The following is a 23,479-nucleotide window of genomic DNA, read 5'->3' as shown; positions in this document are numbered from 1 at the left end:
GTTTTGTCACGCAAATAAAGGATAACTATTGCTATAATACTTTGCAGTTTCATGAGATGGCAATGTATAGTTTTCCTAAAACAAGTGTCCGAAAATTGATGGTGTACGATCATTGATAATGTACTCTATGTACAATTAAATTTTTCAGCTGCTGTTAGTTATCAGACTTACTTGTATTATATCTACATTAGCTATTTTGATTATATTTTGCTATTTCTATAGGCATCAACGGGGATGAGTATGGTGACAAAAACTATTCCAATTAATTTTTTACTTTTATTTTTATTATTAGTATATTTTGTGTTTGTAGTTCATTATCATTTTTTGTATCATTATTATGTTTATTGCAAATAAAATAACAGTTGTAGGAGTGTCTGATAGAATCAATTTGAGTTATAAACAAAGATGAATATGATAGATCTACTTGTTCCTTTGATGGTAACCTTCTTATCTGTAGGTGAGAAGTCTAATTTTTTGTATTGCAAATTATTTTCATCATTATTATAGGTTTCACTGTGGCTCAATGTCCTCCTGATGTCGTCTCTTTTTTTATTTTAAATGATAGAACCATCCATGTTCCATTGACAGAGCCATTATGCCTTCAATGTAGGTTCTTTACTAATGAAGGCAACTTTTTTACCTTTTCTGATGGTGTATGGAGGAAGGGCAGTACTGTACTGAATGATAGAGACTTTAATGGAAATGTTAATCTATCAAGTACATCTGATACTATGCGTATGACCCTGGAGTATCCTGATGATCTTGTTAATGTTGGTGATACTATAACATGCTCATCATCAACTGCTGGTCAACAAAGCAGGATAACTTTTGGAAATTATGGTGAACTAAGCATAATTGCTTTGCCTATATGTTTATAATTATTTAAAAATAGTCTTTCTGAACCCAACAGTATCTATTAATGGCACAGCTAATAATATTATTGAAGGCTCTAATTTAACATTAACATGTTCTGATCCTGGTAATACTGGCAATGCAGTACGTTATGTATGGATTAATGATAGTGATGGTAGTGAACTAACACCTGTCATTAATAATCCTCCTTTAATCTTGAATTTAATAAATATTGACAGAGCAGCTAGTGGTAGCTATACTTGCCGATCAACACACATTGATTTACCAGGCATTAACAGAGAAACTACAGTCACTGTTAATGTACAGCCACTAAGTAAGTTATTGTATCTAAATATTTGACTTGTTATTGTTTATCTTTGTCAGGCCTTCCAGCAGTTTCTATTTATATTTATCAAACAACAGGACCTGTTGTTATCAATTGTACATATGAAACTTATGATAATTCCATTGATGTGAAGTGGGAGCATAATGACTCATTACTTGATCCTAATAGTGATCCTTATATCACAGTTATCACACAATCCTCTTACTCTGAGCTCACTATCTCTTCCCTCACCCAACAGTATGTAGGAGCATACCAGTGTATAGTCACTAATGGAGCTGGATCTGTAAAGAGTGGAAAAGTAAATGTCACTATTGAATCTCAAGGTTTGTCATTGTGTTGACATAAATTCAATTTATCTTAATAATTTTATAGTATCTTCTTTATTATCAAATATATATAGTAGTACTGCTATAATATCAATACAAACTACAAAAATCCAGACTCAAATATCAACTGTAACTCCTACTTGTCTGATTTCTTCTTGTACGTATAACATCATAATGTCTACTTAACATTTGCTTAAATGGATAGGTGAATGCAGTAGTAATGTTGTTGCAGTTGTCTCTTCAGTGATTGTGAGTTGCATTATCTCATCTATAGTAACAGCATTAGCTGCTTTGATCATCAGTTGCTATTTTCATAAGAAATCCATTAATAAAAGTTAGTTTAACCATGGGATTGTGTGTATTATACTTTATAGGTAGATCAATTGATAGACTGAAAGATATCCCAGTTGATGTTAATTTAGCTTATTCATCACGGACACCAGAATATGAACAGATTTCTGGTCCACCAACAACAGAGAAACAATATGAAAATATTGATACACTCCACTGATGGCTTTGCAAACAACATGCATCACATTTACCTTCCTTGTTTGCTTATTATCAACTAGAATGATGGTAAATTTGTGCCATTTTGTAGAAATGTAGTTATGTATTTTTTGTGTATCATGTCAAGTTGCACCAATAATTATTATAGCAAAAAACTTGAATTGAGTATTAACACTATCAACAATTTTAATTAAATTCATTAACTCATTACCAAGGAGGAAGTCCCTTACCATTTTGGCTTGGCCCTTTTCACGTTGTCCTCTTTTTTCATTCATTCTCTTGTACACGTGCCCTCCTTCTCTTGTGCCATATACTTACTGAAGAATGGCCAGTACAGCCGAGGCTAGTAAGAAAGGTTAGTCACCGACAAGATAAATTGTGAGATATTTTAACACATGTACTTTATGTATACAATTGTGTGTGTGTCTGTATTATCTTTAAAACTGTGATGTAGTTACCCCAAACTAACTGGCTTTATGAATAATTGAGGATATGTACATATTTTATGTACTTATGTAATATGTTGGCACAAACAAGCAATTTACATTTAGAAATAATTATACTAGATGAATGCAGAGCATTTGGGGGCGAGCCTGAGCAAGCATTTGTTATTATAATTATCATTGTCAAATTTTATTTGGCGTAGTTCTCTATCAGGAGTTGTCTCATGCTGTCTTCTTGATCGAGAGCTACTCCTGTCCACTGATAAACGTTGTTGTCTCTGTAGCTGTTGCTCCTTTTCCTTACGAGCCTCTCGACGAGCCCCATCCTTGACTCTCCTTTTAGCTAGCCGAGCTTCAGCTTCTCTTTGTTGAGACGTCTCGTTCCTCCTTCTCTCTCTGTCACGTTCATTGCGAAGAAGCCGCTTCTCTTCTTTGCTACTGCTACTTCCTTGAAAGCTGCTCATAGCTGATAAGAAGTAACAATTCTTATAGTTAAAAGTTTTCTTGCTTTTTACTACTAACAACACGTGTTACAAAAAACCGTATATGATGGAAAAAAGACAATAAGAGCAATAATTTTTTTTTCATTTTTTTCAAATACCGCATTATTTCGAATGCAGTTAAATAGGGGTGACGTACGAGGACAGACAGACAGACAGAGGGACAGACGGGGCGTGACTGAGAGTATAGCTAGAGTGGGGCGAGCTCAGGCTCGCCCCAATAAATTCTCTCCTTTTAAATTTTGGCAAAATGTAGCCCAATACTATAGTACAGGGACATTTGCCCAATTTCGTAGCAGCTTAAAAATTTATAAAACATCCAATTTAAATCGGAATGAGCTCAACATTTCTACACAACATAAGTACATGTATATGTATTAGAAAAAAATTATAGAGCTTCCTCCTTTTTAATTTTTGACAAAATTTGGCCAATGTTCCTGTACTATATATCTACATTGTATCAATACAATGTAGTATCCATAAAACTAGCAATTGTTATTGAACCACCCATCTTTAGTTTATGAGGTTTTTTAAAAGTAAAAAAGAAAATTACAGTGTATTATTATTACAGTGTATTATTATTACAGTGTATTATACGTCTGACAAGGAAGGTGATGATTCAACTGGCGATGGTACTGAATCTAAACCATTCAAGACTGTACTCCAGGTATACATGTACATGCACTGTACATGCACTCATAATTTTACTTATAATTGTGCTCATGGCTGCTATGATGTGTATTATGTTGTACTGTAGGCATTGAGAGCCAGTGGTAGTGATGAATCTTCATTGATTATGGTCGATGCTAAAAGTGATGATAAAGTAAGAAGTAACTATTAGTTAAATATTACTGTTATTTTTATTGTTATTATTTTTATTTTTACTATTAATATTATCGTTATTATTATTATTAATATTATCGTTATTATTATTATTATTATTATTGTTATTATTATTATTATTATTATTATTATTAATTTGTTGTTGTCAGCGATATGAAGAAGTCTCATTGAGTCAATTAAAGAAGATTAAGAAGATATACCAGCGTGAGCAATACAAAGGAGCAGCCAAAGAAGAGAAAGATGTAAGACACACAATCACTAACATTTGTACCTCTTTCCTTGTACTGTGTCCAGTATAATATTAATGAACTAATATCATTATTGTGTTATTATTAATTTTTACTATGATTATGTAGAAGGAAGACATGCTTCGTCGTGCTGAGAATCTTGAAAAGGCAAAACAGATCAAGTTTGAGCAGGATCCATCTCTACCCCCTGCTAAAACTGTGAGGCCATTATTATTGTTATTATTTATATTACTTATATAACTGTTAAAATAATTAGCAGCACTTTTTATCAAATCTATATCAATATGCATGTAAGATTTTCTATTGTATTTTATTGATTATGTTTAGATAAAGATACGTGACAGTATAGCTAATCGTGAGACTCGTGTTGCTATTAATGGATGGATACACAGACTGAGGAGACAAGGTCAGCTATCACTGTATTATGAATGTGTATATCCTGGAATCAAAACTTTTGTATTTGAAGCATCATTTTTAAAGAATTTTAGATTATTATTGAAATGATATTAAATCAATATTATACTAAAGTAATGTATTATAAAAATATGTTTAATGCAAGTAACTTTACATGTAGTTGTCAATGTGTACATGTATCAAATAGAAAAAATTCTAAACTACTGGTACCGGTAGTTCTAATTAGAAAGAACTTGGCAAAGGTAGAGTGTCAAATCAGGTCTGTCAAGCTCTCGTGGTATTGCTTTTCGTAAGAAGTGGCGGTCATTTTCATTATAGTCACCTCGATCAACATTAACTACTATTATTTGTTTACCAGGAGGAGCATCAGTTATTCCATATGAAGCAGGATCAGCTACTGTAATGCACTTCTTAAAGTAGCTATGTAAACGTTCTTTATATCGATACCAAGAAGTTGGTGCTTTTTCTACATAGTAAAGGTTAGGAGTACGATCCTCATTATACTCTTTGTCTGATTCATTCTCATAATCTTGATATGGGCAGGTGGTGTCATTTTCAACAATAAGGTTTGTTAATGGTTCGTGCTTGAACCACGATGTGTACTTATCTTGTAGTAAACCAAAAAAATCTGCAATAGTTGTTATATTTTTGAACTCTTTTCTAACTGCCTGTGCTTTATCTGGAGTATGCTCAGGACCAAGTAAAGTGGTGATATGTGCTGTGATGTATTCGATAAGATCTGGCAACCATTCTTTTGGATAGTATTTTATTGTTTTTTGAACCGCTTCAGCAAATTGCTCCTGTATTTCAGATAACTCTCTGTGTAGCTCAAAGTTGGTTATGGTCTTAGGAACATAGATAGAAGGAGTCGGTATACTGGCTGTAGAACCTAAAAATGATTATAAAGTTTACCTGACCCTTGAAATTCATTCAAATGCTTCTAATTTTGTAAAAGTTTTAATAGGTACTAGATAGTGTATACTCTTGATATTCTACATGTATACATGTAAGTAGTTTTTTATCATTGCAATTTTCACAGATTTGCAAAAATGAAATCTGCAAAATCAATTTAATATGGTACTCACATGGCACGTGGTAGAATTTGCAAAATTAAAATTTGCAAATTGAAAATTTAGCAGAATTTGTGAAATATAATTTCCCTGAAAAAACCACTTATAAGGAATTTTAAAGTTTGCAACACATTAAAAAATATTTTAAAAGCAATCTGTCTATTATGTTTTTAAATTAAAGACTGTGATACAATTAGTTATGGGCCACAACTTTTGCTGTTTTCATAGAAGCTTATTCTATGAAGTTTTCGGTGTTTCATCCAATCACATGTACTTACAGGGAACTTGTAAAAATTAAAATTCATAGAAAAGGATTTTTTTCAAATTTTAGGTTTTAGGCTAAGTACATAGTATTATTTTAAAATTATGTGAAATTTAATATATTATTTACCAGCTCCTCTAGCACGAGTAGTTCTAGTATGAGGGGTAGTCCCTTCAGTAACTGGATGTTCCTGAGCTATTTCATCAGCTAATGCTGAGTCACCTCCTTTTTTAACAGCCACACACACTCTCCTCCAGCAAGGAACACCATGACGTTCGTAATCATAATCTTTCTTTAGCCAGCACTCGAGGACCTCTTGAAGACAAGCAGTCGTATCTCCATTAGCATTAGCTCTTATTTTACTGATGGTGTCCAGTTTCATATGCAATGAAATGGCAATTGGCTTCCAACGAGCAGAAAGTGACTCAATTTTATCATACACATCATAAAAGTCATCAATGCCTATTACAATGAGAGAAACTATCACATTAGATTAGTAGAATATAGACACTTTACCTAGTTCTCTGTCACAAACACTCACAAAAGCTTCTGATGGGCCTTTAGTAGCCATTTTCTTACTGTGTTATAGTTTTCTTTCACTCACTGTCACATGATCACAACAGGAAATGATATATAATGTATAGTAATTTAGTAAATTGAACATGTATATGTTTTAAGTCTTCAACTGATGTATACATACACGTGGATAAGATTACTTTGGTTAGAAGTGTGAGTACACTACATGTACTACAGTCCTAGCTATATGAGTGATGCCTAGCTATTAGCTATGAGAATAGATATTCCTGTTGCAATCTAACCAGTAAAATGAGGGCACAAACACACTTTAAATACATGTATTATTGATAGTGATAGGAGTGCTGCGATGATTAATATGCTTATTGTATTGATAGGTACATCATTGATGTTCATTGTATTGAGAGATGGTACTGGTCTACTTCAATGTGTATTATCTAATGTTCTGGTTAGTATAGTATTTTTTAAATAAATATTACCGTATAGCGCTTTATTTTTGAGGAGCTAAACTTTTGCTATTTTCGCGGTTAGCATGAAACCGCGAAATTAAAGATCCGCTAAAATTTCAATTGCCATTAAAGGTGTGGCACTAGCATTGTGAATCCGCAAAAATTTGATTTTTATCAATCCACGAAATTTTAGCTCCGCAAAATTAAAGCGCTATACAGTATACACATGTAATGTTATTATTTTCTTTATTATAGTGTCAGTCGTATGAAGCTCTCCTCCTCTCAACTGAAGCCACTGTTAAAGTATATGGTGTGATTAAAGCACTGCCTGAAGGGAAATCGGTCAGTATACTCTTGTATATTCCTAGTGTACTAATAATAGAGATCTTTTACCAGTAATTTCTATTAAATATTCACTTCCTATTACATTTGTATTTGCAGGATGTTACTCCTTCAAATTTAAATTTATATTATGCACAATTTTTTCACTACACGTTATGTACATATAATACATGTACATGTACATATACATTTACCTGTACATTTCCTAATAGGCTCCAGGTGGTCACGAGTTGGTGTGTGATTATTGGGAGGTGGTTGGGCTCTCTCCTCCAGGTGGAGCTGATAATCTAGTGAATGAAGACTCACTGGTTGACGTCCAGTTAGACCAAAGACACATGATGCTAAGGGGAGACGTGGTAAACCTAATAATAATACCTTTTAGTTGGCAATGTTTTATTATTTTATTTTTGATTTTGCCCTTTTTTGAGATGTACATTTTTCTTTTTGTTTTATAATACGTCTAGTTGTCAAAGATATTCCGAGTTCGTTCAACGGTGGGATTTTGGTAAGTGATAACGAATGATAGAGAGAGTGGGAGAGAGGTGGGGGAGAAGAAAAAGCTAGGTAGATTTTTAAAACTATTTTCATCTTCTCTCTTTTAGTTTTCGTCAGCACTTCTTTGACAGAGGATACATTGAGGTACTTATACATGTACATGTACACATGTTACTAGCTTTACACTGTCACAGGTAACTCCTCCCACTTTGGTAAAGACACAAGTTGAGGGCGGAGCCACTTTATTTAAACTGGATTATTTTGGTGATGAGGTATGAATCATGATACTTGTAGTACAACTTTAGTTGTGTGTACTAATTTAGCAAACGTTTGAACTATGTAACTATTGTATTGATAATCTAATGTTCTATGAATTATTACACACAATTATAAAAATCCTGAAGTATAAAATGAACTTAAGATATATGTTTCCATTATATATTATTATTATTATTTTGTAGGCTTATCTAACCCAGTCTTCTCAGTTATACCTTGAGACTTGCATCCCATCACTGGGTGATGTGTTTTGTATGGCGCAGTCTTATCGTGCTGAACCATCACGAACTAGAAGACACATTGCAGAGTAAGATAAAATAAAATAAACAAATAAATAAATAAATAAATAAATGGATAAATAAATAAATAATGAGTATCATACACTAGCTTATACTATCCATGTACATGTACATTGTAATGTGGTATATTAATAATAAAAATGTTTAATTCTATTATCAGTAAAGTTGTACTGTTGTGTCTCCTTATAATCTATTGTTTTTATTATAGATACACTCATATTGAAGCTGAGTGTCCCTTTATTTCATTTGAGGATCTCTTGGACAAAGTAGAGGACCTGGTAATGATTTATATATGATCGGTCTTCTCTTTTTTTGTAATTTTCTATTGTAATTTCTAGAGTTATGAGCACTTTTAAAACTAGCAAATTTTGAAAAAAAGCATGGACTATAGCCCATGGTTTTTTCGAAAAAATGGCCCCGAAATCACCCCAAATTTTTATTACATTTTCTAATGCATATTGATGCCTTTATGCTGTGTAGAAAGTTTGAGCCAATTCCGAACTCAAATTCTGGAGTTATGAGCACTTTTCAAAAACTAGCAAATTTTGAAAAAAAGCATGAAATAGCCCATGGTTTTTTCAAAAAAATGGCTACGAAATCACCTCAACTTTTTATTACATTTTCTGATGCATATTGATGTCCTTATGCTGTGTAGAAAGTTTGAGCCGATTCCAAGCTCAAATTCTGGAGTTATGAGCACTTTTTTAAAACTAGCAAATTTTGAAAAAAAGCATGGACTATAATAGCCCATGGTTTTTTCTGTAAAATTAATGGCTCTAGAAACACCCCAAGTTTTTATTATATTTTCTGATACATATTGATGTACATGTACTTATGCTATGTAGAAAGTTTGAGCTGATTCCTAACTTAAAATTTATATTTTAAAATAAATTTTCAAAGTTGCTTAACAAATAAAACCTTCATCCATATAACCTTTCTTGTATTTGTTTCAAAGTATCTTCTCCTTATTAATGTCTGTGTAGGTCTGTGATGTTGCTGAGCGACTCTCCAAGTCTCCAATATGGGAGCTTGTACTTGAACTCAATCCAGTGAGTGCATGTTGTGCATGTACATATACATATACATGTTATACATGTACATGTACAGTGTTCATGCATGTATTATCTTTATTTTGATTTACTACAAAATCCTGCTCAAACTATTTCTTGTACTTTCTAAAAGCATTTTCATTACTTTATACACTGCTCTAGCTTTTGTATCATTATTCATGATGATTATAGTATATATTTTGCGAATAATGTTCCTTCTTCCATTTTCTTATAACAGGACATCAAGTTGCCAAAGAAGCCGTTCAAGTAAGCACACATTAACTCATTTCCCTTCCTGTTGATTCCTGTTGACCAGTCACGAGGCTATGCTGTGTCAGCAACCATTACTAATGATTGTTTATTATTTTCATAATGTATAATTACACACATCCAGACGCACACACACATAATGAGTCGACTCCTGGTGATGATTTTAAAGTGAACTTGAGCTTGTGTGGGCAAAGTTGTATAATTATTAGCATATGCTTTGATTGATTGAGTGAAACAAATGTATGAAATAATAACTATATAGTCCTCCATTACTTCATAGTTTATACATGTGTATTTATGGAGTGAAGTGTCACGTTTCATTTCACAAAGTTGAATGGAATGTGTTCAGATGAAAGTTTACTGACCCAAGTCCACTAGTAAACGGGTTATTTAAGCTATTGTATCTTATCTTGTGTCTTAAAGAAGAGATTCTCTTTAATTCATTCAGCCCTTTTGTGGTTGTTGAATAGTAAACAATCTTGGCTTAGTGTTTGAGCATGGTACTAGTATAGCTACTAAAGTGTGTAGGGCTTAGACTAGATACACTATAGACAGGTGACAGTTTAAAATTTGAAATAACATCATTAAAGGCATACAGGCATGTATTGCAATCTGTTTTATAATAATTTAGTTACATTTGTATGTATTTTTTATTAACTATCATACCATACAATGTATTTTTATTATATTGATACAGGAGGATGAATTATGCTGATGCTATAGTGTACCTCAAGGAGAACAACATTACTAAAGATGATGGCACCTTTTATGAGTTTGGAGAGGTAATGTGTACTGTGGGATTATTGGCAAAGAGAGAGAGGGAGGGAGGGACAAGGAGAGAAGGACTTTAATGGAGAGAGGGAGGAAGAGAGAAGACAACATAAAGAGAAGTAGTAATTTATTTTTTATTACTTTTAGGATATTCCGGAAGCTCCTGAGAGAAAGATGACCGATAAAATTAATGAGGTTTGTAACTGCATGTACATGTACATGCACATACAACACATGTACATACATAAGGTCTTGATATGAGTATTGCATTATTAAGTACATTTGTATATATTCTATAGTGTAGGTGTCTCATTTAGCTTATATGGTATATCTGTTTACTATACCGTGTGTCATGCTCTACACTATCAGTTACTAATTAAGTATATCTCTTTATTCTCATATGATAGCCTATTCTTCTCTGCCGTTTTCCTGCTGAGATCAAATCATTTTACATGCCGAGATGTCCGGAAGACAAGAGGCTCACGGAATCAGTTAGTGTTTATCCTTAGACACACAATTTAGCATCCACACACACACACATGCACATACTGAGGTAAACATGCTCCAACATTTGCTGCATTGCTCCAAAAATACATTAAATGTTTACTTTCACTTCATTTGCTCCAAAGACACCTTTAACATATACAGTACTCTCTCTGTACATGATGCACATTGAGACAACATGCATAAACCATTATACATGCATAATATAAGGGCTCTTTATATGTATTTCTGCTCACTCTGTATTATACTATAGTGCATGATTTCCTCACTTAAACACTCATTGATATTTGTTTGTCATGCACTTTCATAGTCTGTTGTGTGTGTTTGTAGGTTGATCTGTTGGTTCCAGGTGTGGGGGAGATTGTTGGTGGCTCAATGAGGATATGGAATGAGGTAAGTGTAGTCTATTTTTAGGCAGCCACAACTTAGGATGTTTTTATACAAATTGTCTGCATAAAATGTAGTATAAAAGCATGATAATATTTACAATATTTAAAAAAGAGGCAGCTGTTTAATTTGAATAATATCTGGAGCCCTATTGACATCAAATTGTTAATCATCAGTTATACTACTCTTCATTGGCCCTGAATCACTGCATTTAAGTGTTAACCCTATCATGTACTGAGTGTAAATGTATACCTATTGGGAACATTACTGCAGTCACAAATACTGACTCCATTTACAGTATACTATGCATAAAGTGTTGAGCAAGCTGTATACATAATATTTATTATGCATTAAGTGTTGAGTATATACTGTATGTTATTCTCATAAGTCATAAAGTTTACTATGACAGCAGCAATGCATTTATGGATGGTCTTCACTCATGAATGCACATACATATATGCTGTTGTTTTTGTAGGAGGAATTATTGAGCGGATTCAAGAGAGAAGGGATTGATCCAGCACCATATTACTGGTACACTGATCAGGTAATGACCCATTATGCTGATTCAACATTGTGTGTGTATTATACTGATTGGACTTATTTGAACCATTAATCTCTAGTCATTGCACTGGATTCTTTTGTATTAAAGCTTCCGGTACAAAACATGAGCATGCACTACACGATTGTATACCATTAACAGGTTCTCTGTTTTACAATTGCATTAAAAGGTTGTCTGTTTTATTGCCCTGTTTTAGTGAGTTTAACTATTATGTATCCTGTATGGATTAAAAGTACATTACAATTTGCGTACATATTTAATTTTAATAATTATAAAGAGATTTGGCTCTTTGATCGGCTTCTCTTGGGCTGTACTCATACAGAACATACTTCCTGTCATGTCTTGTTACCTGACACACAATACTGGAGTGAGGGGGTACAAGTTTTGGTAGGCCAAGCCTTGAATCTCACAAGCACTCTTAAGTGGAGTATGTAAACTGATTATATCACTGGTTATGGTGTTTTTTAGGTTAAAGTGTACCATTTTGGTTTATTTTTGGCATCGTTTCTGTTAGTTTTTGGTTCCTAGCTAAAATTTTAAAATTGCTATAGTTTCAGTTTTAAAACAGATGCTAACAGGATTTAGGATAACATCGTATTAGTGTTTTATGACCTCCACTGGTTCCATGAACTTATAAAAGACAATGTGTAGTTTTTGAACCACTAAATACTAAGAATTGTATATACCTGACTTTTATGAGTATTAATTATTGTTACTGTTGTTTTTTTTGTTTTTGTAGCGTAAGTATGGTTCTTGTCCTCATGGTGGATATGGCCTTGGAATGGAACGATACTTGGTTTGGCTCTTAGGACGTAATCATATTCGTGACGTCACTCTCTACCCACGCTATATTGAGCGATGCAAGCCATGAACACATTGAATGAAAGAGATAGGGAGAAACACAATAAAATTAAGAGGGACTTTTCAATTTGCCTTTTTGCTGAGAAATAATTATTGCATTAATAAAATTTTATAATAATTGGCATGTTATTGTCGGTAATACTTATGGGGCTTCTCCCGTTAAAAAGTGCAGAATTATGAGATAGAGAGAGAAAGGAGGAGAGGGGAGAGTGTCATGAATACCAGCCAGCCTGGAAGTTCTAGTTCTTCTACAGTGAGCACTCTACCATCTTCTGACAGAAGCGATGACCTTGTGATATTAGCCGCTGTCCTTGTAATAGTTCTACTCACTGTAGCAGCTATTGGACTAACAATACTCATTTACTGTGCAGTGAAGAGGAGGCATATGATCCAACAGGGCAAAAGAGTTCCCTATCGTCCCGTACCGACCAAAGACTCCATCGATAATTTGAATAAAGCTTTCGGCGGTGGTGGCAGCACCAAGCGACTCCCATTCCCTCCTAGTCTGGATCGCTTTGATACCAGCAGCATACAACCTTTCACAACAGCATCACAGATCAGCCAGCCTGAAATCAGCAGTCCTAAATTCCGTGAGCGTTACCCGTTCATACCCAATCCAATGTCACAACCAAAACCATATGAGCCTGCATCTTCTGCTAGAGAAGACACAGGGAGACAGCAGCATAAGAAAAGAAAAGGACATAGACGTGGGGGACGTGTGATACGACGTGGTGAGACGTTTGATTCTGAGAATTCAGCAGGTGCTACAAGCGAAGGAGAACTCCGTGACCCATCGCCACTTCCTTCCCATCGTACCGGGTCACCGGCGGCCTATGTCCTCCCTGCTCCTCCGACCAGCACCGTAGCATCACCAAACAGCGGCAAGACTCCGGAAGTCTTCTTCACCGTTCGGTACGATATCACCGTCAGTGCTGACCTCATCATTAAAATACTAAAAGTTGACTCGCTCCCTTTTCGTGACGATGGTAACGAAGTTGATGCTTACGTCCGAGTTTATTTCACACCCACAAACCCTGAGAGAAGGAGCCCTAGACGAACCTCAAAGACCCGCACAGAGAGACGAAGCTCTGCTCCGATATTTGAGGAAGAGATAAAATATAGTAACGTGAGCCAGGAGGAACTGCTGGACACTATACTGCATGTCGAAGCATTGGATTATAAAGCTTTTGGTAAACACGTCCTCTTAGGTAAAGCCGAACTAGCTCTGAAGCAATTGGACTTTATCAATGGTGAAGTGAACGCCTCGTTACCACTTACACCTCCAGTAAGTACTATCCATTATTATTGTTTTAAAATTACAAGTTGTTTTGACACCTTGTTTACACTTTGACGTGTAAATTGAGTGTTCAAAAAAAAGCTACTCACCTATATCAGTATGTATAATACTCTTGTCCTATATCAAAGAATATAAAAAGTTAATCTTCTATTGGTGTTTGTAGGACCAGCAGGAGAGTAAAGGGACTATACTGCTGTCAATGTGTTTTGATCCTGACAATAGAAAGCTGAGTTTTATTATACTACGTGCTAAAGATCTTAATAATAATCGCAGTGAAACAGGTAAAAATGCCATGCACTGTAACGAATGAGAGTAGTTTCCTGTGAATAGCAAGATTTCAGTATTATTATTTTCTGTCTTTTCTTTAGACCCAGTCGCTAAAGTATGCGTGGAGCTAAAGAATCGCATTCTCACTAAACTGAAAACTAAAAAGAAATCAAACAGCACTAATCCGATATTCAACGAGGCAGTTTCCTGTACTGTAGGCATGGAGAACATTAGAGATATCAAGATAACAGTCCTGATATACAACGAAAATAAACACAGCCGCTTACGGGAGCTGGGTATGATAAGACTAGGCCCTGACTCAACCGGCGATCAGTTGAGGCATTGGAATGATGTCATCACAGCTCCTGGAAAACACATAGCCGAATGGCACAACCTCCACTAGTGACAAAAACAACAATAAAAATAACAATACTACTAGTGTAATGTATAGTAATTGTTTTATTTCTTTTACAAATTAAATTACATGCAAACACACCTTTTGCAAATTATAAGGAGATATTTGGTAGTTGAATTATGAAACTAATGAAGCCATTCTCAGTGACATATACAAGACTAGAGCCGGTCCCTTCCTTTAAAAGGCATCTGTGTACTAACACTTAGATAAGCACTGGAGTGTTGTGGCTTGTACAGCATTATAAACATAATCAGAATTATTCACAATAGTAAATAGAAAAACAGATAAAGAAACATACTAAAGAGTATTGCTTGAAGTGTCTAACTGATAGTCAATACATCACTGTGTGTGGTTAGGATGGGCCAAATACATGTACACCCTTAATGTATTATAAACAAGACTATTAAAAAAGAATTTTAAAAGTGAATCTGAAATAGTAAAAATATGCCAATAATCAAGCACTTTTCAATCTCATAACAAGTATAAAATCTTTTTTGTCAAGATGATTTTCAGATATCAATACATTTTTACTACTGACAAAACACCTTCCACACAATACAATACAATGAGTTGAAGTCTATCATTGTTCAGGGGCTATACCACCTCCTCCTTCTTCCTTGCTCTTCTTGCTACCAGAGACGATGTCATCAATACGTAACAACAGGATTGCAGTCTAGAGGCATGAAAAAAAAAACATAATACAAGTATAAACTCAATGTATTAGTGTACATGTATATATACTTATAATTGATAATGCTAATTATCCTATATTGCTTATCTTTTTCTTCAATACTTCTTTCTTTCTTTCTCTCTCTCCCTCCCCTTCCTCTCATCCCTCCTCCCTCTCTCTTTGTCTCCTTTTCACTATCCTTCAATATGATATTATCTTCCCTATTATTCACCTCAATAGCAGTCTTTAGTGTCTGCTCCTTAACAGCTAAAGGGTCCCACACTCCCAGCTCATTCATATCCACAATATTCCCAGTGTTACCATCAATCCCCCACGTATGACCGCCACTTGTTGCCTGCTTTGCCTACAATGATCAAGAGGTACCAAATTAAACAATGACATTAGAGACATAATAAAACTCGTTTGTAATCTCATCAGTTTAATAATTCTCAGCTTTAATCTCATAAACTGAAGGATCAACAGGAAGGAGAGTGCATCTATTAACAATGTTATGCTTGCATATAAAGGCTTAGTGTCATAGTAATACTGCTTCACTGTCACTTAATAATTATAGTTATGCTGCCAAGCATCAAAATGACACAAGTATGACTGCAGTATAAATACATGTACAGCATGTTTATAAATACGGTACTGTTATTATTACAGTAAGCATAAACATATTAATTAATAGATTCCTTGCTTTATTATACAAGTATAATACATATTTAATGATGCATGTAATGGCTAATATGGCAAAAAATGTTAATAAGTTCCGACGTGTGAGGAGGTACTGTATATAAGTGGTTTTTCAAAGGTTGCAAATTTGGTGGATTCCTTCCTAATTTGCGAAAATAAAATCCACAAAAATCAATTTAATATGGTACTCAGATGGCACCACGTGGTAGAATTCACGAAATTAAAATCTGTGAATTGAAATTTTAGTAGATTTCGCAAAATATAATTCCCTCGAAAAAACCACTTATATGGACTAACTCTTAGTTGTGTTAGAGTCCTGATGGTACTTGCTCCACAGTTCTGTATCAGAGTACAGGGAATAACTTCCAGTGCTTTACCAACTGCTTTATAAGGCCATTGCTGTACACCAGCCACACTCTATAAAGTAAAGGAAGTGATCACTATTGAATAAAGATCTCTAACTAAAATCAGCAATTGAATTAGTACACAACAACACATAACATAATTATAAATGGTTTCAAGGTATATCATATATTTAGTTCCTTGTATATATTAGGTACCTTGGCCTTTTCGTTGACCATCTGAGCTAGTGCCATCTCAAAGGCTCCACCCCCAGGAACAAGACGAGGATTAATAATAACATTACGGATCACCTGCATAGCATCTTGAAGATTACGCTCCATCTAATGAAAATGAACATACTAGTACCATATGTATAAAGGCCTTCTACACAGGCAACTTGTTGCTTGTAACATTTGTGGTTACTTTGATTTGTAAGCAACATTTTGCCAGAAACAAAAGGCTGTTCTATTCTTAGCAACATGTTACTTACAAGATCAAAGTAACTACAAATTTTGCTAGCAACAAGTTGCCTGTGTATGAAGTAGTGAATGGAATCATACTTACATTGTATATCAAAAGAGAAGTGGGAATCATTTGAAACGATTCCAAATTAAGCCACACCAATAATAGTTAACACATTAATTATTCATTATTATTGCATTTTAGTGCTGTAATAGATAACACGTGGTTTTGCGCATGCATGGATTTAGTACTCGGACTCGGTATTCCATTCCATTGATTCCGGTCTCAAAAGTATTTGGAATCAGAATCAATCACAAATTTCTTAATTTGCCAATCTCTATCTGAAGAGACACATTAGAGATACTTGAACAAAATAATTTTTATTATCTTAGCAATAAGCACAAAGGCAGGACCTCAAAGTCCTTCCAAAAATTTTGTGCTTGGGCACAACAATACACAAAGAACAAGGTTAGCATCTCACATACAGCTATGAGTTTAAATACTGCTAAAACCTCATGATAGCATTGTGGGTTGCCTGACTGGTTAATTATGTAAGCAATGAATATCATTAACTAACAAACCACAAAAATACCTCAGCAAGAATGTCTTTACTGGCTCCCCTCAATACAATAGTACAAGCTTGAGGATTCTTGCAGTCGATCAGGTAAGTGAAATACTCGTCCCCAATCTTCTTCACTTCGAACAGACCACAACCAGTTCCCACGTCTTCCTCCTTTAGCTCGTCCGTGCGGTTCACAATGGTCGCCCCACAGACTCTTGCTATTCTGTTGTTGTCGGTTTTACGGACTCGACGTATAGCAGTGATATTGCTCTTTGACAAGTAGTGCTGAGCAAGATCTGAATAATGATAATTATTACATGTTAATTAAGTCACTTTTTTAATTTAAAAAATACAATTTTAATCCAAATCAACTCAAAATTTTTACACAACAAAAGACCAAGTACATGATATATGCATCAGAAATAATATAAATGGAGAATTCTCTGTTAGTGATACAAATGGGAATCATTATTAAACATTGACTGACCCGATACTCCTTTCTCTGTGATGACAAGGTCAGGTTTGACTGCTATTATTTCATTGCACATCTTCTCAATATACTCTTCCTCTAGTTGTAGGAGACGATTGAAATCCATTTCACCGGACAGCTCAACATTAGTCTAGAGGAGAAGAAACTTCTTCTAAAAAACAGGACAGATTCTTTTCTCTTCCATTCTTCCCTTACAACATCATTTCTCTCTTTCTCTCCATCTTTCTTAATTTCTTTCTCTCTCTTTCTCTTCATCTTTCCTCCCCCCTCTCTCTCCCCCTTCCTCTTACTTGGCTCTCTCCTTTCTTATATTCAAGGTTACAGTCCAGTAGTACAATCCTTGGGTTCTCTATCCTTCGTCTCATCTTAGGGTGTGTCACGTCTTTATTGAACATAACACCTTGGAGTACTTCACTCTCCTCTGTACTCTCTCCAGGTATCTACAATGCATTAAAAGAATTAATTAGCACTCCATATCGCACAATACACAGGCTCAAGGTGCTTCAAAGACCCTGTACTATTATACAGCCAAGTTTAATCAAAAATGGCAAAAAAGAGAATTCTCCATTTATATATTTTTTTCTTATACATATACATGTTCTTATGTTGTGCAGAAAGTTTGAGCTGATTCCGATCAAGTGTGGATTTTTTATGAATTTTTAAAGTTACTCAAAAATCGAGTCAAAGTCCCTGTGCTATAGTACAGGGATTTTGGCCAAATTTCGCCAAAAATGACTAGGAGAGAATTCTTCATTTTTATAATTTTTTCTGATACATATACATGTTCTTAAGCTGTGTAGAAAGTTTGAGCTGATTCCGATCAAAATTGGATTTTTTATGAATTTTTGAAGTTGCCTTACATACTATTATTATAATGCTTGTCAGCTCACTTCACATGCTTTGTGGGAAATCCTGCTTTGATACAAGCTATAGTCACATACATATATGCCATACTGTGTCACAATTGCTATGTACAAGTACATATATTGTACCTTCTCTACTTTGACATATCTTTTAATATCAATCTCTTTCCGGTCTCCCTTATCAATCACAACAGTCTGAACTGCTCTCATTGCTATGTCACAGGCCAGGTCAGACCAGTTGCGTATGAATTTAGTTCCAATGGCACTCTTGACAATCTTGAGCATCTCATCACGATTACTGACATCAACTTCAACACTAAAGAGTTTGTATTATGAGAAAAGGAAGAGAGAGAATGAAATACTTAATACATGACAATGTAGTAGTTTTAAGAATATGTGACCATAATTGACAAAAGGTACCTTATGGCGGATTTTTAAATTCATCATTATAATGAAAAATTTCAACCTGTGAGTGTTCTGTTAGTCAACAATTGTTTCTAAAAGTTACATAGTAACTTTTTGCATCTTCTGGAGTAATTTTATAATAAATGGAGCTTAGGAAGTTGGATTCTTTAGGCTATAAAGACCAATTTTCCTATCCGCCATAAGGACCTTTTGTCAATTATGGTCGCATATAGTAAGTAGCTAAGCACATAGAAATACGCTACATGTTACAACTTGAACTAAGAACATTAAATTTTCTAATACACTATTATAATAATGTAAAAAAGTTTTAAAGTTAATTCTGCTCCATAGTTTTGGGTATCAAAAATTGGAGTAGAATATGAGAAACTTTGAACAACAAAAACTTTTCTCTCATTAAGCAATTAAAAATAAAAATCTTGAAACATTGATAAATACTGTTTCTAAATAATACATTCAAATGTAAAGACACTTAAATCTAATAATAGTTATCATGCATGTACAAGTAGTACTACTAATAGTGAAATAATTAGTCATTGATAATCGCTAGTCATCTCAACAGCAGATGCCCACGTCCCCTCGCTGTTCTTCTTGACTGGTGAGAATAAAAACGTGAGACTCTGCATTTTATTCCTCACTCGGCCGAGCCTATCATCCACAGGACTGTGAAGACTCTTCTCATAGCGGGATCTCAACTCGGGCATCCTCTCAACGATACCCTCTATACCAACCAGACTATTCCTACGAGATCTCTCACTCCCTTTCTTACGGTGAGGATAATCACTGGCGTCCCTCCATTGCCTCTCAACTGTTAAGAACTGAGGGCTGGCACTGGATGGCTTGGGATCGTCTCTTGAAGGAGACTTCCTTAAACCTTTTCCTATGTTGCTAGTACTAGTCATGCTCCTTCCTCCATCAAGGGCTCTGCTGCTCCCGTGTTGATTGGGTTTATCCTCTTCGCTACCTTCAGCAGTAAACCAAGCACAGGAGCCTCGTCTAACACGAATCAGTTCAACGACAGAGGAACGGTTGGTTTGATGAGGGGCAGAAGGATTAGTAGGAATAGAGTCCAGACTATCATACATTTCTTGAGGATCTTGGATCAACTCTAACTGTCTTATCTCTTTACTCAAGTTATCAAGAGCCAGTTCTAGTTGCAGGGTCGGCGAGGATTTCTTGATGCCGTATAACTGGTTGTAACTCTCTAGCGTGGTCTTCGCTATCAGTTCCAGTATTTGAAGGAATGCTAATCGTGGCAGTTGCTCTAGCCCGTCGCTGTCCCAAAAAGTAACAGAGTCTCCCTCAAAGTGAATGCCAAATCCCTCATACTTGTCATCAACTCCGACCTGCTTGATGGCGTCCCATATTACCCTGCTCAGTGACTCTGGCTCAAATCCTTCAAGATGAGGTCTGAGCTCAAGCATATCTGATCCACTCAGTCTATTCCCCATCACTAGTAGGTATGAGTCTTGTTGGATTAGCAGGTGGGAAAATGATCACCCTGGTAACCAACAGGTGCTTATGAAAAGTACTGAGCAAATATTTTACACACTTAACGGCTTTTATCTAACTACAGTAATTAAGAACATTTTGATACACTTAGTAGAAAAATTGTACACATTAATTGTTTTATTCTACATACAAAGATGTTATAACTAATATAAGGAATACCTGATCTTATCCTTTGCATAATTAATCATATCTTCCAGTGCTTGTCTAAATGCACTGATAATAACAGTTGGATGAATCTGCTGGGCAAGGAATGGCTCAGCCACTGACAACACTTCACCAGCTACAGAGAAGAGAAAAGTCAAGAAAGAGGGGGAGAGAGAGAGAGAGAGGGGGAGAGAGAGAGGACAAATAAAAGAAAAGAGAAAGGTATAAGAGAAGAGATACGAGTAATGATAAATTTAATATAATGTTCCATTCCATCTTACCTAGAATAATGACTGATGTTGTACCGTCCCCAACCTCCTCATCTTGTGTTCTGCTTATTTCAATCATTGTCTTTGCAGCTGGGTTCTGGACTTGAATCTGAAAGGAAAGAAGCATAAATATTTGATCTTAATGCTGGGGGAATTGTAACTCTTACCTCACGAAGTATAGCATTGCCATCATTAGTCATTACAATACCACCCATTGGGTCCATTAACATCTAAAATATATTCAATAATTACTTTTATTATTAAATATTAAAATATTATTAATTTTAATGAGGTGAAAATTAATTATTTTAAAGAGGCGTGGCATCAATATTAATTACATCGCAACCACACCCATAATGAGATGTTAATTTATACCGTACCTTTAGCATGGCTCTTGGTCCAAGACATGTTCTTATAACGTCTGCTATTGTCTGAATAAATATGATAATTAACATTAATTAATTATATATGGTCCACCCACCTTCCCTGCCTGTATATTGCTCAGCTGTGCTTTCCTGCCAGTCTCACGTTTAGTGGACTGATCTATAAAAAGTAATCAATTAGTATTCATCACTTATTATCAATTAGAACTTACTGAGAACTAAAATGGGACCTGCTTGCATTTTGGGAATTGGAGAAGGAGCACGTGGTCTTGGCTCTGCGCATGCGCAGAAGTTGACCACGAGGCTCTTTCTTTTTCAGGACAATATGGGGATCCAACATGAAATGTGCGTTGGGCTTAAAAAGGGGAAGAAGGTTACCCCCATTGCTAAGAAAACCAGACCCTCCTCCATGAAAGGGGTAGGTTGATATCTATGATTTATTTTTAAATTAATTATTTTTATTACAGAGGCTTGGGAAGCGAGTAAAATTTGTTCGAGAGATTGTGAAAGAGGTTTGCGGGTTGGCACCTTACGAGAAGAGAATGGTCGAGTTATTAAAGGTCCAGAAAGATAAGAGAGCTCTCAAATTTGCCAAAAGGAGGGTAAGGATTATAATATTTAATTAAAGGGGTGGGTGTATGACGTCATTATCCTAGCCACGCCCACTATAATAAGGGTATTTTTTAAGTATTTAGTATTATAAAGTATGGTGAGAGCTAGTGTAGATATCATGGGTGTAATTGATAGGAGAAGAGCCTACATGTCGGGAGTAAATGGGTTCACTTGATATCCCATGATCACTTTGATGTGGCTTATCCACCTACATCTAGTTTGAGTGGATCAATCTTTACATATACAAGTGCAATCCTTCTATCAACTGACTTTAGAGTGGCATATGTTAAGAGTTCTTCAGCTGAAAAACTATCTTGTGTGTTTTCTGTTTGTGTGGCCATTAAATTAGATTAGGTCTTTGCATTCATCTGATCTCTTGTTTTGTAGCTGGGAACTCATCGTCGTGCTAAAAAGAAGAGAGAAGAAATGCAGAAATATCTCCAGCAACTAAGAAAAGCTCAGCACGCAGCCGGCACAGCTGCAGCAAGTGGTACATCTTAAACACCTGTTGTTTAGACACCATTAATAATATTATTATTGATAATACTTTTGAAATTATAAAAATGATAAATGACTTGAGATCTGATTCTAATAGTATGTAATGTACATAATATTGAGTGTATTTCTTAATTTGTTTGTGGTAGTTGCTAAGATATGTTCTTACAGAGATAAGAATTGTTACTGGTGTATGTTGCACAATGTGTCACTGAATGCGTTGGTATAAATATTAGTATCTTTAGGAAATGACGTGTGTGGGTAAACTCTAAATGATGTTACTACTACTTCACGTACTATCGACTTTTAATGGTATCCACAACCACAGAGAGTGGCGCCACGTAATCATACTAAAGAAAGACCACATGTTTTGTGGGACGATGATGAGTATATGCCCACATACAGTACTGTATGAGTACTTGCTCTTATACGTGTATATTCAATGCATTAATTAAATCAAACTAGTGGCTTCACATTACATATGAAAATGATGTAATATGTGCATGTACTATTACACACTTTGTGAATAAGAAGTAATTTGAGTGTGAAAATGTGAAAGCCATGCTCTCATATCCACTTTTGCTGCATGGCTTCCGTAAAACTATAAAAGTAAAATGTATCTCTAAGTGTAGCATTGCAGGAAAAAAATTCATAATCTTAAGTGAAAGATGAAGGGATATTTCTTAGTACTTGGATTCATTTTACTGCAGTGGGGCTTGAGTGCTATTGCCAGTACTAGCAGTGAGACAGAGGCTGACATCAATGCAAGAAAAAGTAGGCAAACATAATGTGCAACACATGATTTGCATTGTGTGTTCTTTTAATGACTAGATGTAACTCTGTGGGAAGGAGATATCAAGCTACTCCCTGGACAGCGGGCACAGATTGAGAGGACCAGTGATTTTGGTGGGCCACAAAATCTTGTTAGAAATCACTCGTATTTCCTGTGGCCTAATGGCGTTGTCCCTTA

General features: G+C 35.1%; 6 protein-coding genes across 6 annotated transcripts; 4 read left to right on the top strand and 2 right to left on the bottom strand.

The window, feature by feature from the left end:
- Positions 1-273: 273 nt before the first annotated feature.
- LOC109584557 (uncharacterized) lies at positions 274-902 on the top strand. The gene is made up of 2 exons (XM_020000332.1): positions 274-457; positions 508-902. Exons 1-2 carry the CDS (start codon positions 406-408, stop codon positions 876-878), a joined length of 423 nt encoding a protein of 140 aa, XP_019855891.1. The 5' UTR covers positions 274-405; the 3' UTR covers positions 879-902.
- Positions 903-2,246: 1,344 nt separating this feature from the next.
- Positions 2,247-12,748, top strand: LOC100633820 (asparagine--tRNA ligase, cytoplasmic-like). The gene is made up of 22 exons (XM_003388799.3): positions 2,247-2,386; positions 3,562-3,641; positions 3,732-3,797; positions 3,967-4,059; positions 4,174-4,263; positions 4,393-4,471; positions 6,723-6,793; positions 7,050-7,136; positions 7,349-7,492; positions 7,601-7,641; positions 7,739-7,775; positions 7,826-7,903; positions 8,093-8,214; positions 8,415-8,484; positions 9,190-9,255; positions 9,494-9,522; positions 10,223-10,307; positions 10,444-10,491; positions 10,704-10,787; positions 11,131-11,193; positions 11,663-11,731; positions 12,486-12,748. Exons 1-22 carry the CDS (start codon positions 2,356-2,358, stop codon positions 12,615-12,617), a joined length of 1,665 nt encoding a protein of 554 aa, XP_003388847.1. The 5' UTR covers positions 2,247-2,355; the 3' UTR covers positions 12,618-12,748.
- On the bottom strand, positions 4,609-6,415 carry LOC109584556 (uncharacterized). Its single transcript, XM_020000331.1, has 3 exons — positions 6,328-6,415; positions 5,941-6,273; positions 4,609-5,368 (listed from the first exon to the last, which is right to left on the bottom strand). Exons 1-3 carry the CDS (start codon positions 6,380-6,382, stop codon positions 4,698-4,700), a joined length of 1,059 nt encoding a protein of 352 aa, XP_019855890.1. The 5' UTR covers positions 6,383-6,415; the 3' UTR covers positions 4,609-4,697.
- Positions 12,749-12,783: 35 nt separating the features above from the next.
- LOC100633692 (synaptotagmin-7-like) lies at positions 12,784-14,711 on the top strand. Its single transcript, XM_003388798.3, has 3 exons — positions 12,784-13,892; positions 14,068-14,185; positions 14,273-14,711. Exons 1-3 carry the CDS (start codon positions 12,822-12,824, stop codon positions 14,572-14,574), a joined length of 1,491 nt encoding a protein of 496 aa, XP_003388846.1. The 5' UTR covers positions 12,784-12,821; the 3' UTR covers positions 14,575-14,711.
- A 337-nt stretch (positions 14,712-15,048) lies between these two features.
- LOC100633477 (T-complex protein 1 subunit gamma-like) lies at positions 15,049-21,700 on the bottom strand. The gene is made up of 14 exons (XM_003388796.3): positions 21,615-21,700; positions 21,501-21,562; positions 21,400-21,450; positions 21,187-21,249; positions 21,032-21,128; positions 20,766-20,886; positions 18,801-18,987; positions 18,099-18,248; positions 17,806-17,938; positions 17,349-17,614; positions 16,513-16,635; positions 16,250-16,369; positions 15,489-15,620; positions 15,049-15,259 (listed from the first exon to the last, which is right to left on the bottom strand). The coding sequence occupies exons 1-14, from the start codon at positions 21,640-21,642 to the stop codon at positions 15,167-15,169; spliced, it is 1,626 nt and encodes a 541-aa protein (XP_003388844.1). The 5' UTR covers positions 21,643-21,700; the 3' UTR covers positions 15,049-15,166.
- Positions 21,689-22,701, top strand: LOC100633350 (60S ribosomal protein L36-like). The gene is made up of 3 exons (XM_003388795.3): positions 21,689-21,820; positions 21,870-22,004; positions 22,402-22,701. The coding sequence occupies exons 1-3, from the start codon at positions 21,728-21,730 to the stop codon at positions 22,513-22,515; spliced, it is 342 nt and encodes a 113-aa protein (XP_003388843.1). The 5' UTR covers positions 21,689-21,727; the 3' UTR covers positions 22,516-22,701.
- The last annotated feature ends 778 nt before the right edge of the window (positions 22,702-23,479 follow it).

Source organism: Amphimedon queenslandica, unplaced genomic scaffold (assembly GCF_000090795.2).
Source record: "Amphimedon queenslandica unplaced genomic scaffold, v1.1 AMPQUscaffold_13198, whole genome shotgun sequence".
Taxonomy (NCBI): domain Eukaryota; kingdom Metazoa; phylum Porifera; class Demospongiae; order Haplosclerida; family Niphatidae; genus Amphimedon; species Amphimedon queenslandica.
This window is presented reverse-complemented; position numbering and strand designations above follow the sequence as displayed.

Bases quoted from the DNA above. Each gene is read 5' to 3' on its own strand.
- LOC100633477 (XM_003388796.3), bottom strand. From the start codon at position 21,642: ATGCAAGCAGGTCCCATTTTAGTTCTCA. The intron at 17,939-18,098 runs GTAAGAGGAAGG...CTTCTCCTCTAG, and splicing joins ATAAGAAAGGAGAGAGCCAA to ACTAATGTTGAGCTGTCCGG. The intron at 15,260-15,488 runs GTGAATAATAGG...TCATGCCTCTAG, and splicing joins CACTAAAGACTGCTATTGAG to ACTGCAATCCTGTTGTTACG.
- LOC100633692 (XM_003388798.3), top strand. From the start codon at position 12,822: ATGAATACCAGCCAGCCTGGAAGTTCTAGTTCTTCTACAGTGAGCACT. The intron at 13,893-14,067 runs GTAAGTACTATC...TGGTGTTTGTAG, and splicing joins CGTTACCACTTACACCTCCA to GACCAGCAGGAGAGTAAAGG. The intron at 14,186-14,272 runs GTAAAAATGCCA...TCTTTTCTTTAG, and splicing joins TAATAATCGCAGTGAAACAG to ACCCAGTCGCTAAAGTATGC.
- LOC100633820 (XM_003388799.3), top strand. From the start codon at position 2,356: ATGGCCAGTACAGCCGAGGCTAGTAAGAAAG. The intron at 6,794-7,049 runs GTTAGTATAGTA...TCTTTATTATAG, and splicing joins GTGTATTATCTAATGTTCTG to TGTCAGTCGTATGAAGCTCT. The intron at 7,776-7,825 runs GTACTTATACAT...ACACTGTCACAG, and splicing joins TTGACAGAGGATACATTGAG to GTAACTCCTCCCACTTTGGT.
- LOC109584557 (XM_020000332.1), top strand. From the start codon at position 406: ATGAATATGATAGATCTACTTGTTCCTTTGATGGTAACCTTCTTATCT. The intron at 458-507 runs GTGAGAAGTCTA...TCATTATTATAG, and splicing joins GGTAACCTTCTTATCTGTAG to GTTTCACTGTGGCTCAATGT.
- LOC100633350 (XM_003388795.3), top strand. From the start codon at position 21,728: ATGGGGATCCAACATGAAATGTGCGTTGGGCTTAAAAAGGGGAAGAAG. The intron at 21,821-21,869 runs GTAGGTTGATAT...TTTTTATTACAG, and splicing joins GACCCTCCTCCATGAAAGGG to AGGCTTGGGAAGCGAGTAAA. The intron at 22,005-22,401 runs GTAAGGATTATA...CTTGTTTTGTAG, and splicing joins TCAAATTTGCCAAAAGGAGG to CTGGGAACTCATCGTCGTGC.
- LOC109584556 (XM_020000331.1), bottom strand. From the start codon at position 6,382: ATGGCTACTAAAGGCCCATCAGAAGCTTTTGTGAGTGTTTGTGACAGA. The intron at 6,274-6,327 runs GTAAAGTGTCTA...TCATTGTAATAG, and splicing joins TGTTTGTGACAGAGAACTAG to GCATTGATGACTTTTATGAT. The intron at 5,369-5,940 runs GTAAATAATATA...AATCATTTTTAG, and splicing joins TACTCGTGCTAGAGGAGCTG to GTTCTACAGCCAGTATACCG.